This window comes from Oncorhynchus keta, chromosome 29 (assembly GCF_023373465.1).
Source record: "Oncorhynchus keta strain PuntledgeMale-10-30-2019 chromosome 29, Oket_V2, whole genome shotgun sequence".
NCBI classification, from domain to species: Eukaryota; Metazoa; Chordata; class Actinopteri; order Salmoniformes; family Salmonidae; genus Oncorhynchus; species Oncorhynchus keta.
This window is the reverse complement of record NC_068449.1, coordinates 32,006,410-32,025,839: the sequence shown is the minus strand read 5'-3', so window position 1 is coordinate 32,025,839 and position 19,430 is coordinate 32,006,410. Positions and strand designations below refer to the sequence as shown.

The 19,430-nt window shown below is 44.2% G+C and overlaps 2 protein-coding genes across 3 annotated transcripts in view; both read right to left on the bottom strand.

Moving 5' to 3' along the window:
* Nucleotides 1-5,365, bottom strand: part of LOC118362193 (A-kinase anchor protein 6-like) — a 215,816-nt gene extending 210,451 nt beyond the window's left edge. Inside the window, exon 1 of one of the 2 annotated variants that reach the window (XM_052486435.1) lies at nucleotides 5,083-5,365. The gene's annotated coding sequence lies outside the window, so the exon portion shown is untranslated. The remainder of the gene's footprint in view (nucleotides 1-5,082) is intronic. The other variant, XM_052486436.1, reaches the window with a different exon arrangement.
* A 3,948-nt stretch (nucleotides 5,366-9,313) lies between these two features.
* Nucleotides 9,314-19,430, bottom strand: part of arhgap5 (Rho GTPase activating protein 5) — a 37,251-nt gene continuing 27,134 nt past the window's right edge. Inside the window, exons 6-7 of the mRNA XM_052486438.1 lie at nucleotides 13,213-13,318; nucleotides 9,314-11,658 (exon numbers count right to left, since the gene is read on the bottom strand). Of these exons, the coding sequence (XP_052342398.1) occupies nucleotides 11,331-11,658; nucleotides 13,213-13,318 (434 nt within the window). The 3' untranslated portion in view covers nucleotides 9,314-11,330. The remainder of the gene's footprint in view (nucleotides 11,659-13,212; nucleotides 13,319-19,430) is intronic.

The window sequence follows — 19,430 nt, the reverse complement described above, 5'->3', positions numbered from 1 at the left end:
TGGTATCTCTAGATACTGTACAAAGACAACAAGAGGTAGATGTGATAGAATGGGTTAGCTAGGGCAGGCTTTAACCTTGAGAGCTCTCTCTGACATCATTATTGCTTGTGAATAGATTGTACAATGCACGCAGTATCGTCCTCCTTTTATGTGGCACACCGTTGTTTTCTCTGGCTTGGAGTTTCTCCCATTCTTCTCTGCAGATCCTCTCAAGCTCTGTCAGGTTGGATGGGGAGCGTCACTGCACATCTATTTTCAGGTCTCTCCAGAGATGTTCGATCAGGTTCAAATCTGGGTCACTCAAGGACATTCAGAGACTTGTCCCGAAGCCACTCCTGTGTTGTCTTGGCTGTGTGCTTAGGGTCATTGTCCTGTTGTAAGGTGAATCTCCACCCCAGTCTGAGGTCCTGAATGCTCTGGAGAAGGTGTTCATCAAGGATCTCTCTGTACTTTGCTACATTCATCTTTCCCTCAATCCTCACTAGTCTCCCAGTCCCTGCCACTGAAAAACATTCCCACAGCATGATGCGGTCACCACCATGCTTCACCGTAGGGATGGTGCCATGTTCCCTCCAGACGTGACGCTTGGCGTTCAGGCCAAAGAGTTCAATCTTGGTTTCATCAGACCAGAGAATCTTGTTTATCATTGTCTGAGAGTCTTTAGGTGCCTTTTGGCAAACTCCAAGCGGGATCTCATGTGTCTTTTACTGAGGAGTGGCTTCCGGCTGGCCACTAGCATAAAATCCAGATTGGTGGAGTGTTGCAAAGATGCTTGTCCTTATGGAAGGTTCTCCCATCTCCACAGAGGAACTCTGGAGCTCTGTCAGAGTGGTCCCGTCCCTTGGTCACCCGGGCGGCCAGCTCTAGGAAGAGTATTGGTGGTTCCAAACCTCTTCCATTTAAATATGATGGAGGCCACTGTGGTCTTGGGGACCTTCAATGCTGCAGAAATGTTTTGGTACCCTTCCCCAGATCTGCGCCTCGACACAATCCTGTCTCGGAGCTCCACGGACAATTCCTTCGACCTCATGGCTTGGTTTTTGCTCTGACATGCACTTTCAACTGTGGGAACTTACATAGACAGGTGTGTGCCTTTCCAAATCTTGTCCAATCAATTGAATTTACCACAGGTGGACTCCAAGTTGTAGAAACATCTCAAGGATGATCAATGGAAACAGGATACCTATGTAAATAAGGTATTTCTGTTTTATATATTAATACCTTTGCAAAAATTTATAAAAACCTGTTTTCACTTTCATTATGGGGTATTGTGTGTAGATTGATGAGCATTTCTATTTATTACATTTTTGAATAATGCTGTAACGTATTGTGGGGAAGAGGTCTGAATACTTTCCGAATGCACTGTATATTTGGATGACGAGCAATCTCTTAAGGTTGTCTCTCCTAACAAACAAAAACATTGAAATGTTACATGGGAGTAATATAAGAGGGTTCTGAGGAACAATATGTGGTTCTCGGTTCTCGGTTGCAGAGATAAGGTAACCTCATATGGATAATTGAAGTCGTTGTACAGCAGCATTCAACAGTACAGTATATACCCCTTCAGCCTCCCAGCAGGGCTCAGCTTGGCAGAGGGAGCCAGGCTGGCTGAGAGAGGGAGCCAGGCTGGCTGAGAGAGGGAGCCAGGCTGGCTGAGAGAGGGAGCCAGGCTGGCTGAGAGAGGGAGCCAGGCTGGCTGAGAGAGGGAGTGGAGGAGTAGGAGGAGGGAGTGGCTCACTCTGACATGGAGGAGAGGAGACCGCATGGAAGTCACAATCTCAAATATGATTTTAGAGATCTATCCCTCTCACACACACACACACACACACACACACACACACACACACACACACACACACACACACACACACACACACACACACACACACACACACACACACACACACACACACACACACACACACACACACACACACACACACACACACACACACACACACACACACATACAGACTCGCATGCACACAGATCTGCTATTTCAAGGCTTGGCTCAATCAGAGATCTGCTTGCCTGCTTTGCTTTGTGCAGGATCAGTCAGTCACTGTTCAATAATTCATTAGTCAGAGATAATGGTGGCCAGTCAGTCCTACCTCCCTCTCTGACTGACTGGTGCTATTTTGGAATCACTGATTAGACCCACTCTCACTGTTTCAGTGTGGAGCTCCAAATATAAATACAACATGTCTTAGTGAATACTTGACCAAAACACTGACAAGAACCAGACAAATCTGACTCATAGTAGATTGGCTAGATACTCACTAGACACCATATTTACTTACTCATAATTTGCATTGTGTTCATGTATTTATTTTAGCAGATAATCTGTTACTCTTCCATACAACTTATATTGTGGATGCAATGGTGTACATTTTTTAAGAAAAAATATGTGCTACTTAAGTAGTGTTTTTGGGTCTCTGTACTTTACTATTTATATTTAACAATAATAATGTACTTTTTACTCCATACATTTTCCCTGACACCCAAAAGTACTCATTACATTCGGAATGCTTTGCAGGGCATTCTTAAGTATGATACTTAAGTATATTCAAAACCAAATACTTTAAGACTTTTACTCAAGTAGTATTTTACTAGGTCACTTTCACTTTTACTTTAGTCATTTTCTATTAAGGTATCTTTACTTTTACTCAAGTATGACAATTGGCTACTTTTTCCACCACTGTGTGTCTATATTTTGACAGAATGTCACCAGGCTGTTGTTTAATAGTATGGCCCGAGGTCTAAACTTTACTTCATTCATCTCAATCAATAGTTTGTTAACCCCTGACCTTATCAATCAATCAATCAATCAATCACGCCTTCCTTTAGACTACTATCCATCTATTAATATTCTAGTGTGTCCTGACACACACATCACATGATTAACCTAACTGAGTCGAGCCAAACCAAAATGTACTGAGCTGGCCTAGATATGCATCCACCATATTTGCTGGAAGTATCAAGAGAATATGCAAGCCAGCAGGGTTTGGTTTGGGTCAGCACGATAGTGTAAAAAGGGTAGGAATGTGATCAGTGGTGACTGCCACACCCTAGGTGCTATTTCTATTAAATGTTGTCCATTATCAGCCCAGTCCCAGTGATCTGATAAATAAACGATGGAGAGGATAAAGGCTACTGGAAACAGCGTTTCAACAGGATGAGGAAACAGTAGGGCAGACTCATTCTCTAATCTCTTTCCTGTCATGATTGAGGCAACAATAACAACATCAAAGGATCAAATAGGATTCTGGGGCTGGTGGAAACCGAGAGGCAGAGACAGAGAGAGCCCACCTCAAGTGAGACCCCACCCCAACACACACACACACTTAATTCCCATCCCATGGTGAACAGAGGTGTGAGGAAGGAAGGAGGTGGAGAAAAGGACACAGGGGACTCGCTCTGGTAATGGCTCCTGAATCTGACACCACACCTCCAAAACACATCATACAGTCGAGATCTGTACCAGGCTGTAACATTAACAACGTAGGAGACTGCAGCACATACTGAATGCGCAACGGGCTAGGCTAATAATAACCCAGAATCCTAGCATGTATAGTGAGCCAGGCCCCATACTAATTCTACCAGCTCTCACTGTCTCATGTCAGAATTAGACGTTCAGCCGTGTTTCTCAAACATCAAATTTCAAAGTTGTTCTAAACGTCAAATTTTGAAGCGTTTAAGATTAACTTTAGCCAGTAACTCAGAATGTTTAAGGTCATGGTTAAGTTCAGGCATTAACTCCAAATTCTTAAGGTTAAGCATTAACCCCAAGTGGTTAAGGTAACGGTTAAGGTTTGGGATAGGCTTAAAAGAATATATATACATTTACATTTAAGTCATTTAGCAGACGCTCTTATCCAAAAACAACTTTCTATTGCTGGATTTGAACTTGCAACCTGTGGAATCAGAGGCAGATCCTTATGCCCATTGCAGTCCACAATGCCCTAGCAAAACCTACGTCTTCTCCCGACATCCTCAGACATGGACGGACGTCAAATACTGACTTGTATCACGGGTGACCTGGCTGTACTAATCCCATGCTGTGATAATGAATCTGACAGTGAACATGGACATCCTTCCTTTCAGATCTCTTTAGCTGTGCTGGCTGTGGCTGGAGGATGGATGACAGATGCTACAGTCTGGGACTGTATTAATAAAGTGTCTCGAAAAGGTGTGCTGATCAAGGATCAGTTTAGCCATTTAGATCATAATAAACATGATTATTTGGACAGGAGGAACCTGATCCTAGGTGAGTCAGATAAGATGCTTTATAAAAACGAGCCCAGGTCTGAGACTAGCCAAGCCAGAGCCATGATGATGAAGTTACCGAGGCATCCCCTCCCCACCCCACTATGCTCAGCATTTACTGGGCAGCAACATTCAGCCAAACCTTTCTCTTCTTCCCCCTTTCAGGGTGGGATTGAAAAGCAGCGAGTTAAGAAGAGAGGAAAGGGTGGTGGGGCCGGGGGTATTAACTAACTAAATAACGCTCACTGGGAGTTTTGTTTCATCCTGCTCAAAACACACACACACTCCAATACAGCTGCAGAAAGGAAGGGAAGGGTAGGGAACCTACCTCACACATGCTAGAGGGACGGGTGGAGAATATGACAATCACATCCCATAAAAGCAACAGAACAGAAGCTAACGGAGGTAGCAGCCTATACCTAGGGCCTACAGGCTGGTCAAAGGAGGTAATGATCAGGCTATTGTCCATCCCAGCTGGGGACAAGGGCTGGGACAAGGGCTGGGGCTAGGGCTAGGGCTGGGGCTAGGGCTAGGGCTGGGGCTAGGGCTGGGGCTGGGGCTAGGGCTGGGACAAGGGTGTTTGTGTATGCGGCAGGCAGCCCCCTAGCTCTGCAGGCCAGGCCCCTTTAACAAAGCAGAGGGGCTCCCCCTTCTCCACTGCCTCCTTCTCTCATTCTAACGGCAAATAGCCCATTAAATCAGCCTGCTAGAGAGGATTAGACACACACAAACCCTCCCTTCTGCCTCCCTGTAAAACACAGCACTAACGCAACACAAATAGATAAACACAGACATAACAAAAAATCCAGCACCTACCTACCACATTCCTCTTCTCTTCTTACTCCATTTTCCTTTTCCTGAGTGTTGGCGGAGACTTGCAGCGCGACATGAGGCGAGAGAGAGAGAGGGAGGGAGGTGCCTGATGTGACCCACTGCGGGGCTGCTGCTTGCTGCCTGCTACTGCTGCCTCTCGACCAGCCCTGGGTGGATGGATGGTGATGATGCGGTGCCTTTCAGGAGAAAGGCCCTGCCTGTCGCCTTGGAAACTAAGATGTAATGGAGAGGTGGTGCTGCATGATGATTGGTCCAGGCAGTGTGGTGCTTGTGCTTCCCCCTCCCACAGGAGCTCCCTGGTTAGGGGTGGGAGGGGATATAGAGGAGAGAAACAGAGCAGGCTGAGCAATAAAAAGAGCTGGGTTTTTTAGTCAGAGGAGGAAGTGATCTCTCTGGTAAAAACAACAACCTCATCTAGCAGCAGCACAGACAATACAACACATCTCCCCTCCTCTTATCTCACCTCTCTCTGTAACAGCAGCATGGAACACAACACTGGTGAATGGTTCTTGTTTCTAACACTTATTCAAAGTAAGCATAGATTGCTTTATCCAAATTATGCAATTGTGTTATCATGTGTCTAATGTAACTGTTGAATTATGAAAGGAGCAATTCTATTTGCCAATTGCACTGTGCAACAGACCTACATTAGAACAATAAGATAAAGATAGTTTATGACAGATATTACAGATCGACTATGGATGCTATTTTTTAAATTTACAGTATAAGGATTTTATTTTGAATCAAATATTGTCAAATGCAGCAAAATAATAGTTTATCTGCAAAAAAATGGATGTAAAAAAAGATATAATATTAGTTCAACATATGATTATTTTTTTGTATCTCCTTGGTAATGTAGAATTAATTTGTACATTACCATATTCTGTGATAATTGACATAGAATGTGATGGAACGTAAATGCTTTTTAAAATAAAATAAAAAAGATTCATTGCAATATAGTCTACTATTTCTATTCTGTATTCTTTATTTTATATTCATCCCAAAAGCATCAAGCTTTTCAATTCATGATTCATATCCTAATGATGAGCCAATACCAGGCCAATACACTAGATGGCGGACATGTGCTATCGTCAAGGAATATCATGGGGAACAACTGTTCAGAGAAGCTTCCATCATGCTGCTTATGGTTCATGGTTTACATTTCAAACGTGGAGTTGGGTTTTACAGTGTCGATGAAATATGTATAATTGCATTTTATTCCTGTAACATACTTGCATTTTATAACTGTAACATTTCGTATCAACCATCCTTACCTGCACTTGGACACAAGTCTAAATCCATTGACCTGCTTGTTGTACCCTAAGGTTCATGTTGCATATGTAGGACTACTGCTAGCCGGTATTTAAAACTTGTCACGCACTCGATAAAGACTGAAAAAGGATTGTCAACTGCACATTAGAAATGTTATAGCTGGTATGCACTGTGCCTTTCTTACACTTCTCTCATTAGAATTAAAACAGCAAACGTACTACAGTTTTGCTTCGTTTTTCATAGCTCAAAGTGCACTGTTTTGAAGCCCCGGCGCCTCCATCTTGACACCTCACCATTGTAGAAGTATTTTGGAAGCTATAGAAATGCATTTATTAAATTCTACATTTGTTTTTGCCACATTTATTGTATTACAGACACCTTAATGTATACTTTAAACTATATTATGTGAGCTAAACATAAAAAACATATCTACATGTTTTTTCTTTAAATAATCATTTTGAGAAAGCGCTAATGTTACTGTCCACCACTATAACAACAAAAAAATACTTAAAAACATGTAATTTTGTCCTTGAAACATTAAAATGAAATACTGTAGAATTCCAATAATTCCTATGCTTTTCTGAGGTGTGCCAATAGGGTGGCATCATAGAAACCCGGAGGGATGACTGCTCTGAGAGATGACATATCAGTAGGTGGCAGCATAGAGACCCTGAGAGATGACATATCAGTAGGTGGCAGCATAGAGACCCTGAGGGATGACTGCTCTGAGAGATGATGTCGCAGCTGAACCCTTTTGGAGAATCCCTCGCTTTGCCTCTTCCTCCCTTACGAGGCGTTATACGTGTCTATACCTTGATTGTAAATTGTAATATTCAACTAAGACTGGAACGAGAACCGGAAGTGACGACTGCTAAGGAGAGGAGAGTGGACGATTGTAAGTGGAAATTTCATTGCAAGCTTATTTGGAAGACTGTTGTGGAGAAGTGGATGAAGACTGTAGGGGGCACAATAGTAGCTACAGTTCAGACTGTTGTGGAGAAGTGGAGGGAGACTGTAGGGGGCACAATAGTAGCTACAGTTCAGACTGTTGTGGAGAAGTGGAGGGAGGGAGACTGTAGGGGGCACAATAGTAGCTACAGTTCAGACTGTTGTGGAGAAGTGGAGGGAGACTGTAGGGGGCACAATAGTAGCTACAGTTCAGACTGTTGTGGAGAAGTGGAGGGAGACTGTAGGGGGCACAATAGTAGCTACAGTTCAGACTGCTGTGGAGAAGTGGAGGGAGGGAGACTGTAGGGGGCACAATAGTAGCTACAGTTCAGACTGTTGTGGAGAAGTGGAGGGAGGGAGACTGTAGGGGCACAATAGTAGCTACAGTTCAGACTGTTGTGGAGAAGTGGAGGGAGGGAGACTGTAGGGGCACAATAGTAGCTAGAGTTCAGACTGTTGTGGAGAAGTGGAGGGAGGGAGACTGTAGGGGCACAATAGTAGCTACAGTTCAGACTGTTGTGGAGAAGTGGAGGGAGGGAGACTGTAGGGGCACAATAGTAGCTACAGTTCAGACTGTTGTGGAGGGAGAATGTAGGGGGCACAATAGTAGCTACAGTTCAGACTGTTGTGGAGAAGTGGAGGGAGGGAGACTGTAGGGGGCACAATAGTAGCTACAGTTCAGACTGTTGTGGAGAAGTGGAGGGAGGGAGACTGTAGGGGCACAATAGTAGCTTTAGTTCAGACTGCTGTGGAGAAGTGGAGGGAGGGAGACTGTAGGGGCACAATAGTAGCTAGAGTTCAGACTGTTGTGGAGAAGTGGAGGGAGGGAGACTGTAGGGGCACAATAGTAGCTACAGTTCAGACTGTTGTGGAGAAGTGGAGGGAGGGAGTCTGTAGGGGCACAATAGTAGCTTTAGTTCAGACTGCTGTGGAGAAGTGGAGGGAGGGAGACTGTAGGGGCACAATAGTAGCTACAGTTCAGACTGTTGTGGAGAAGTGGAGGGAGGGAGACTGTAGGGGGCACAATAGTAGCTACAGTATAGACTGCTGTGGAGAAGTGGAGGGAGGGAGACTGTAGGGGCACAATAGTAGCTACAGTTCAGACTGTTGTGGAGAAGTGGAGGGAGGGAGACTGTAGGGGGCACAATAGTAGCTACAGTTCAGACTGCTGTGGAGAAGTGGAGGGAGACTGTAGGGGGCACAATAGTAGCTACAGTTCAGACTGCTGTGGAATGTTGATGATAAGCTTGTTATGTGGCAGGTAGCCTAGTGGTTAACGTGTTGGACTAGTAACTGAAGGGTTGTTAGATCGAATCCCCGAGCTGACGAGGTAAAAATCTGGTAACCCATTGTTTCTAGGCCGTCAAAGAAAATAAGAATTTGTTCTTAACTGACTTGCCTAGTAACATGTGGAATCCCCTGTAACTATTCCCCAGGTTGTTGATGTAACTGAGAACTGTTCAGTCAACTTACCTGGTCAAATAAAACATCTGACTTAAGGAAATGACCTCTCCAGATTGTGCATGTTGCTGCTAGTTTTTAATTTATTTCATTTTTTTTTTGTGATAATTCGATTCAAATAATGATACATCTGAGAAAATCAAACTTTGTTTTATAGTAAAATACATATTTTCATGTTGCTGCTAGAATGTTTCCCCACTAGGTGGTGTACTTTCATCACTTCTCACCTGGGGAGATGTGTGACCGGGACATCAAATTAATTAGGCTGAACTCAATACTCACTGACACTTAAAGCAGGATCTACAGTAAACAGATATCAGCTTGAAGAGTGAATGAATATGACTCCAGTCCTGTCACATGTTGATTGTGTTGCATTGGTCTTCAGCTACCAAATATGACCTTCATTCTATTAGCATGTCAGTCCAGCACTGACCAAACCCTGTAATAATATTCCCAGCTGTATTAGAAACATAAGAGTATATTTCAACACCATTTAGACTTAAGGTGGGAAAAAATGAAACAAAACTCTTGATTTTTTTTTCTCTCAAAATCATTTATTTACTATAATACATAGCAGATGTTAAAATCTTAAGAGTTTGTACACTGGCTTGAATGAGGCAGATCTTATGAACAAATAAAGTTGCTTTTTATTGAAACTACACAAAAGGTATATTCTACCTAGCAGCTGCTTCACACTTCTTTACGCCATCCCTTCTCTCCCCAACCCCAGATCTGGAGTGTCTCTATAGAGAAAAATAACAATAATAATCGAATGCGTCTGAAATGGCACCCTCTTCCCTATATAGTGCACTTCTTTTGACCAGCGTCCACAGGGCTCTAGTGAAAATTTGTGCACGACGTAGGGAATAGTGTGCCATTTCAGTCACAGGCATAGTCTTGAAGATGTCTTCTATCTGTCAATCTGTTTCACTCCATCACAAAACTTAAACTTTTCCTTTCCAGAACTTTCTAAGCAGCATCTTTTACTTACAGCAAAACAAAATGCAGTACCATCTACAAAGAAGCAATGAGTCTGTGTTCATAAAATGAAGGGAATTAAGTACAATTAATCTAACCCAAAATGTTTGTTTATCATAACAAAGAAATCTGATTATAGTAGGTTTTACAAGATTATACAGAATTTCAGTACCCCATGGTATTTTGCTATATCAGCAATCTTATTTGCTGATAAATATATATACTGTCCCCCTTATTTAAGAGAAACAATTAGACATATAACCAAAATATGATATTAAGAATTGACATCTTTGCATGACAAAAATAATGAATGAACAATACATACAATTTGACCCCCGTTTCAATGTTCCCTCAATCAAGTTAGATAAAAAATATGATCTGAATGAAAGCTGTTAATCTTGAGTTGTAAGTTCAGTCTTTTTTCTTTTTTTAATCGTTCATCGTCATTTTTAAGTGACAAAAAAGACATGCACATTTTTTTCAACAAACAGAAGAACAACACAAATGTCTCTTTTCGGGGGGAAGCACCACCACGGAGAAATTCAATCAATTAAACAAACAAAAACGTACGTAGAAAAGAACAGAACAAGAAAAAGACCCCAGACTGCTTTGTAATGCGTTTGTTTCAGAGTTAACGCAGAGATGTGCCATTAGGGTTCTAGTAGTGGGATGCTCCCTTCATAAGCTTCAGGAATTGCATGAGTTCTGCTCCAATAGGAGAAAGAGAGGAGGCCAGGCAGTCTGTCTGCCTGTCTGTTATGTCCCAGCCTGGTGCAGTACAGCATCAGTGACACCGTCAGTCTTTCACGTAGAGTCCCCTACGAGGCATTGAGAGCCGGGTGAGAGACAAAGACCACAGCACCAGCCTGCTAACTTTCACTGTCTTTCTTTCCCTCGATCCCTTTAAAAACAAAAATCATACTGCTAAAAAAACAATAATCCATCATCATCATCATGGCCAAATGTCTACACTGGTAGAAGCATTATAACAGATTGTGCATCATGTAATGTCAAGTTCACTTGAATGAATGGAGGGTTTTTGACAGTCAGACTTTCTTTTTTTAATCGAATAAACAAAACAAAAAAACAACTATCATAAATATATTTTCCTCATATTTTTCAAGGTGTAGAGTTGAACAAATCATTTCCGCATCACATGTTTGTGCCCCCCCTCTCCTGGAGGCATAGTGTCTTTATTAAGGTAGGTGTTCATCACCAGTGTAATGGGTGGACAGTCTCAACCCTCAATGTCATATCTGTCTGAAACCGGGTAAAGGTACGGCACTGAAAGAAGAAAAATGCTATTTTTTTTATTTATTCCTGGGGGATAGCTATATCAGTTAGTCACCCCTGAATCCAGTCAGTCAAAGGGAGCAGAAAATAAAGGTGATAATGTAATGTGGTTGTTTTGTAGTCAGGGGGACTCCATAGAGAGGGGGAAGGGAGGACACGTCACCCCATGCAACCCCACCAAGCAGCACCACTCCCAGCCAAGCCTACTCCCTACCCCACCTGGGTCCTCCGATCCTGGGGCTCGAGGCCTGGGTATTGGAGCCTGGGCTCTGGGGGGTCTATATGAGTGGGTCAGGCTGCAAGGACATACTGTGCTGGATCTGTTGGGGCTGGAGAGGAGGGGGCAGCTGCAGGGGCAGCAGGGCCTCCACCATGCTGTGACAGTGATGGGGTGGTGGGGTGCTCTCGGTGCTGGAGCTCTCCTGGATGTCTCCACCGTAGAAAAAGTAGTGGCTCTGCTGGATGAAGGACTCGATGACCGACTGGTTGAGCTTGGTGGTTGAGAGTGTGTCCTTGTTCTCAAAGTCGGGACGCATCAATGTGGGCCAGAAGCAGATGGATAGATTGTCGGCCGTCATCAGGGTAGTCTTACTCTGCTGGCTCACCCTGGGGAAACACAATTTCATTGATTTATTCCAACCTTACTTATGTTGTACTTGATTTACATAGGTACAGAATTAGAGTGGGATACAGAGAAGTGAACCCAGGTCTCCGGGAACAATATATACAAAAGTATGTCAACACCGCTTCAAATGAGTGGATTTGGCTATTTCAGCTACACCCGTTGCTGATAGGTATTTAAAATTAAGCACACAGCCGTGCAATCTCCATAGACAAATATTGGTAGTAGAATGGCCGTACTGAAGAGCTCTGTGACTTTCAACGTGGCACCGTCATAGGATGCCACCTTTCCAACAAGTCAGTTGTCAAATTTCTGCCCTGCTAGATCTGCCCCAGTCAACTGCAAGTGCTGTTATTGTGAAATGGAAACGTCTAGGAGCAACAACGGCTCAACCATGAAGAGTTAGGCCACAAAAGCCACAACTCACGGAACGTGACCTTTCGAGTGCTGAAGAGCGTACAAATCGTCTGTCCTTGGTTGCAACACTCACAACCGAGTTCCAAACTGCCTCTGGTAGCAACGTCAGCACAAGAACTGTTCGTCGGGAGTTTCATGAAATGGGTTCCCATGGCCGAGCAGCTGCACACAAGCCTACGATCATTATGCGCAATGCCAAGCGTCATCTGGAGAGGTGTAAAGCTCGCCGCCATTGGACTCTGTAGCAGTGTAAACACGTTCTCTGGAGTGATGAATCATGCTTCACGAATCTGGGTTTGGCGGATGCCAGGAGAACGCTACCTGCCCCAATGCATAATGGCAACAGTAACGTTTGGTGGATGAGAATTAATGGTCTGGGGTTGTTATTCATGGTTCGGTCTGGACCTCTTCGTTCCAGTGAAGGGAAATCTTAACGCTACAGCATACAATGACATTCTAGGCGATTCTGTGTTTCCAACTTTGTGGCAATGGTTTGGGGAAGGAACTTTCCTGTTTTAGCATGACAATGCCCCCATTCACAAAGCGAGGTCCATACAGAAATGGTTTGTCGAGATCGGTGTGGAAGAACTTGACTGGCCTGCACAGAGCCCAGACGTCAACCCCATTGAACACCTTTGGGATGAATTGGAACGCCAACGGCGAGCCAGGCCTAATCACGCAACATCAATGCCTGACCTCACTAATGCTGTTGTGGCTGAATGGAAGCAAGTCCACACAGCAATATTCCAACATCTAGTGGAAAGCCTTCCCAGAAGAGAGGAAGCTGTTCTAGCAGCAGAGGGAGGACCAACTCCATATTAATGCCCTTTATTTTTGAATGAGATGTTCGACGAGCAGGTGTCCGTCCACATACCTTTGGTCATATAGTGTATCACAAAGGAAAACAGAGATTGAACATCTCTCAGTTTCAAATGAAATTCTCCCCACTGAACACGACTCAGTCCAACTACATGACTGTATGACTTGGTTGTTTTCATGATTACTGTCACGTAACTAACAGTGTGTATACTTCACAGCTTACTTCAGATTCCACCCAGAATCAGTCAGTTGAAGGCAGCCTGAGACACTTTCTGATCCAGTTTCACAGCGTTGTCTCTTACCTGTTCAGATGAGTGATGACGTATTTAAACACCTCGTAGTTCACGGCAGGGAACTTCCTCACTATTTCTTTCAGCACTTGAAGTCTTTCTATGTGGTCCACAATTTCTGAAAGGAGGAGGAGAACAGAGTTAGCTTTTTACTAATTCCTTCTCGCATGGGAGAAGAAAAAAAGAGAAGGAATAGCACAAAGGCGACGGGGCTGCCAATAACCACCCACACAACAAACACACTAAAACACTAGCTAGGGCCTTAAGCAGATACAGCATTGTCGGTATCATCTGGGGGCACAATGTCTCAGTGATTATCTTGTCACCATCTGTTTAATAATAGCAGCACTATCTTAGATAAGTAGCCTAACTCCCATGTAATATTGCCAAGTAATAAAAGACGTAGGGACAAACCATGCGTTAACATATCAAACCTTTCAAAAAGCATTTAACATAAAGTCTAATATTAGACCTTTCTGATATACCTTTATATACCTGTCAAACACTCTGACCCCAGGACTGTTGTGGAGGTCACCTGGCTGAGACTACTTAGCTAATCAATACTGTCAAAACTAGGGATGCAATCTTCAGTCAATCTGCTGACTAACCGACCCTCATTAACCGGTCAACAAACAGTTACATTTTTTCCAAACAGTAAAATTACGTGACCAACAGAAAATACTATGCATGCATACAAGGAACGGACATTTTTCATGAACACATGCAACAACAGCAAGCCTATCGTCTCCCAGTCAAAAGGCTATACACTATTATTGAGCATGCAACTGCTGTAATGAAGCAGCCAATAAAACATAATTTGCCAAAATGCTATTAGCAGGAAACCACTGTTATAAACAGCACACCTAATGCGAGCGGTTCCATCTGACAGAGATGAAAACCTCCGGGAGAAATGTACAAAGAGGGGGATCTAAGCTACAGGACTGTTTTTTGCTAGCACAGACTGGAATATGTTCTGGGATTCTTCAGACGGCATTGAGGAGTACACCCCATCAGTCACTGGCTTCATCAATAAGTGCATTGATGTTGTCGTCCCCACAGTGACCGTACGTACATACCCCAACCAGAAGCCATGGATTACAGGTAACATCCGTAGAGCTGCCGCTTTCAAGGAGCGGGACTATAACCCGGAAGCTTAAAAGAACGCCCTCCGACGAACCATCAATGAAAAGAATAGTACTACACCGGCTCCGATGCTCGTCGGATGTGGCAGGGCTTGCAAACTATTAAGACTACAAAAGGGAAGCACAGCCGAGAGCTGCCCAGTGACACAAGCCTATCAGACGACCTACATGACTTCAATACTCGCTTTGAGGTAAGTAACACTGAAACATGCATGAGAGCATTAGCTGTTCCGGATGACTGTATGATCACGCTCTTTGCAGCCGATGTGAGTAAGACCTTTAAACAGGTCAACTTTCACAAGGCCGCAGGGCCAGACGGATTACCAGGACATGTACTCTGAGCATGCGCTGACCAACTGGCAAGTGTCTTCACTGACATTTTCAATCTATCCCTGTCTGAGTCTGTAATACCAACATGTTTCAAGCAGACCACCATAGTCCCTGTGCCCAAGAACACTAAGGTAACCTGCCTAAATGACTACCGACCCATAGCACTCACGTCTGTTGATAGGTTGGTCATGGCTCACATCAACACCATTATCCCAGAAACCCTAGACCCACTCTAATTTGCATACCGCTCCAACAGATCCACAGATGAACACCCCACGCTGCCCATTCACAACTGGACAAAAGGAACACCTATGTGAGAATGCTATTCATTGACTACAGCTCAGTGTTCAACACCATAGTGCCCTCAAAGCTCATCACTAAGCTAAGGACCCTGGGACTAAACACCTCCCTCTGCAACTGAATCCTGGACTTCCTGGTAGACGAACCGCACCCCAGGTGGTAAGGGTAGGTAACGACACATCTGCCACGCTGATCCTCAACACAGGGGCCCCTCAAGGGTGCTTGCTCAGTCCCCTCCTGCAATCCCTGTTCACTCATGACTCATCACCGACAACGACGAGACAGCCTATAGGGAAGAGGTCAAAGACCTGACCATGTTTTGCAAGGACAACAACCTCTTCCTCAACATGATCAAGACAAAGGAGATGATTGTGGACTACAGGAAAAGGAGGACCGAGCACGCCCCCATTTTCATTGACAGGGCTGTAGTGGAACAGGTTGAGAGCTTCAAGTTCCTTGGCATCCACATCACCAACAAACTGTCATGGTCCAAGCACACCAAGGCAGTCGTGAAGAGGGCACGACAAAACCTATTCCCCCTTAGGGGACTGAAAATATTTGGCAAGGGTCCTCAGATCCTCAAAAGGTTCTACAGCTGCACCATCGAGAGCATCCTGACTAGTTGCATCACTGCCTGTGTCAGAGGAAGGCCCTAAAAATTGTTAAAGACTCCAGCCACCCTAGTCATAGACTGTTCTCTCTGCTACCATACGGCAAGCGGTACCGGAGCACCAAATCTAGGCCCAAGAGGCTTCTATAAACAGCTTCTACCCCCAAGCCATAAGACTCCTGAACATCTAATGAAATGGCTACCCCAGACTATTTGCATTGCCCCCCCCCCTCCTTTACACTGCTGCTACTCTGTTATTATCTATGCATAGTCACTTTAATATGTCTCCCTACATGTACATATTACCTCAATTAACCGGTACCCCTCGCTATTGTTATTTTACTGCTGCTCTTTAATTATTTGTTACTTTTATTTCTTACTTTTTTAGGTATTTTTCTTAACTGCATTGTTGGTTAAGGGCATGTAAAGTAAGCATTTCACTCACTGTAAGGTCTACCTGTTGTATTCGGCACATGTAACAAATAACATTTGATTTGTTCTAATAGCAACAACTAGGATGGGCTGCTAATATGACAAGGATGGTGCCTTTGGCTTCTGGACAACAAAACAAAGTTGATATGAAAACCAATAAAACAGTAGCGAAATGCTGGTTAATTGCATGAGGAAGTCTTGCCTCCACATTTCTCTGGTTGGATTTGGACTAGGCTACTTTGAAGCAAGGTAAGACATTCCTCATTATTTGAAGTTAAGTTCAGGTTTCAAACATTTAATACAGCCTCAAGTTCCCATTGTAAAGTGGTGGGTGACCTGCTGATAACCTGCCTCCTGCTGACTATAGCCTATGCACTCATGGAAAATGGGAAGTGTGTTTTAACTATGAGCTGAGATTGAGAAATAAAAATAGTAGCTCTTTTTAATCATGGCCATCAAAACAATTCTTAACACGCAACTGCATTTAGAACTGTTATTTGTTGCTCAATGACTGGGCTTATAAAAGCATGTTTCACTCCAGTACCAGCTCGTCTCGCGCTGTCTGACAGCTGATAGGCCATTCCGCTCCTCAGACTAGACTCTATGCTGTGTGCATGACGACTAGCAAAAATTCACACGAGCCAATTTAATTCCACTGAATTATGCAAATTAACCTAGACTGAAAAGCATGACCGGTCAAATGTATTTTTTGGCGGCTAACCGATTAGCGGTTAACCGTTAAGATCCCTAAGTCAGAATGTCACAAAAGGAACGAGTGTGTTTGCTATTTGCCCCAGAACTGAGCGTGGTGCACCAAGGCTGGCCTGGACTGAGACAGGCTGCATAACAAATGGCACCCTATTCCCTATATAGTGATACTACTACCCTATAGTCCTGGTCAAATGTAGTACACTACATAGGGGAAAGGGTGCTATTTGGGATGCAGACCAAGACTTGAAGGTCCTCCAAACACCTCCACATTACGCTGTTTGCACAATTATCAGAGGGAAACGCTCAGTTCTGCAGAGCTGCTCAAACCCCGAGAGACAAGCTCCAGGAATGTCTACTTCCATCTCCCCCCCCATTGAAACCAACCACTGGCCTCTATCTCTCTCCTCCCTCCCTCTCCTCTCCCCTGGAGGGAGGGAGGGAGGGGACCTATTTCTGGGACATTAATCTGCAGCAGCGAGACAGACAGTGAGGAAGGAGGCTGCTGGGTTGGTTTCAACAGTGATCAGTAATACATTACTGCAGGCCCAGGATTAGATGACTCAAGCAAGGATGATATCCTACAGCAACACACAGTATACGGCCCAAATGGCACCCTATTCCCTATTTAGTGCACTACTTTTGACCAGGGCCCATCAAAAGTAGTGCACTATATAGAGACTAGGGTGCCATTTGGGCCACCGCCAGAGACAACCAGGCAGGGGGGAAATAATGCAGATGCATGAAAATCTTTTGGCATCCTTGGGCAGGAATTCGTCTTTCAGGAAGACGGCTGTGAGCTTGAGTGTGATGCGACTTAAAGGTGTGAATTATAACTGGGGTTGGAATATTAATGCAGGCATGTCTCAGTGTTTCTGCTGTAGAACTACAAGTGTGTATACATCCATTCAGAGAGAAGGTGAGCGGTTTGTACTGACAGGAAAGGGCGAGTATCTCAGCAGCATCTCTTATTTATCTCTTGCTTTCCTTCCAGCTGACTTTATGAGAGGAGAAGGTGGCTGGATGGTACTAAGGGAGACACTATGAGGGGCATGGAGGAAACCACACCCACTCACCAACTAGTGCTTCAAGAGGCACAGACCTGCCCTACCAAATCAAATTTAATTGGTCACATACACATGGTAAGCAGATGATATTGCGAATGTAGTGAAATACCCTGCCCTGGCACCAGTTTTACACCTTGATAATTTTGCAAACGAGCCGCAAATTTCCCCAAATCAACATTTAATGCATCTTCAACCAAAATGTTCAACTGAAGGCACCAAAAGTTTTTAGATGGGAGAGGAAGGGACAGATGTAATCCTAATATATGTTGAGTGTACAAAACATTAGGAACACCTTCCTAATACTGAGTTGCACCCATTTTGCCCTCAGAACAGCCTCAATTCGTCGGGGCATGTACTCTACAAGGTGTCGAAAGCCTTGCACAGGGATGCTGGCCCACGTTGACTCCAATGCTTCCAACAGTTGTGTCAAGTTGGCTGGTAGTAGATCTCTACTCCAAATAGCTTGTTCCATCTCATCCCACAGATGCTCAACTGGATTGAGATCTGGTGACTGGGCAGGCCACTGCCCTAAGCTGAATTCACTGTCGTGGAACCATTCCTAGACAATCCTAGCCTTGTGGCATGGGGCATTATCCTGCAAATAATACATTTGCAAATGGATACACTGCCATGAAGGGATGCACCTAATTGGCAATGTTGTTCGGATATCCTGTGGCATTTAATTATTGCTCTACTTTTATCAAGGGGCCCAATGTGTGCCATGAAAACACATCCCACCACACCACCAGCCTGCAATGTTGACATGCAGCATGATGGATGCAGGTACTCATGTGGTTCTCCACACCCTAGTCCTCCCATCAGCGTGAAACAGCAGGAACTGGGATTCAACCGACCAGGCAATGTTTTTTCAATTTTCCAGTGTCAAGCGTTTTCGTTCCTTAGCCCACTGCAACCACAGTTTCTTGTTTTTTGCTCAAAGTAGTGGAACTCTGTAAGGTCGTCAGCTCAAATCAAATCATTGCCATACCCCATTCGTGTCAAGGTACGACGAATTGTGGATTCTTTTATGAGTCATTGGGCACCAATGTTGTACTGGACTGGCAGTTCAACTGTAGCCCGTCTGTTGTTCTGAACAATTCGTGGCGGCCTCCTTTTCTTTCATCAATGACCGTTTTCGACCACTGGCCTGCCGCTGTCTCCTCCCCTTCATCTACACTGATTGAAGTGGATTTAACAAGTGACATCAATAAGGGATTATAGGCTGACCAGGTGAATCCAGGTGAAAGCTATGTCATGGAAAGAGTAGGTTTTGTACACTCAGTGTATAATGGTAGGAGAAACACTGCCTGAGACGTAATATAAAGCATATAAGCCACGGGGTAATACTAAGTTTCCTTCACATCTGCTTGCAGTTATAAACTGTGGAATATAGCACCATCACTCTTCCTGGCAAACATCCAACATCATGAAGCGTTGCTACATTCTACCAGCTAAAGTACACTTGAGGTTCAAAAACAGAACAGGCTGCACCTGAAATGTGACAGTAAAATAAACGACACAATGAACTCAGCAGGACAAAAAGAAAAACTGGGGTACTGTTAAGACCCATCGAGCAAGAGAGAGAGAGAAAGAACTGGCTGACCTCGTCTTCTCTTGCTGCTGGCTGTGATTTGAGGGGAA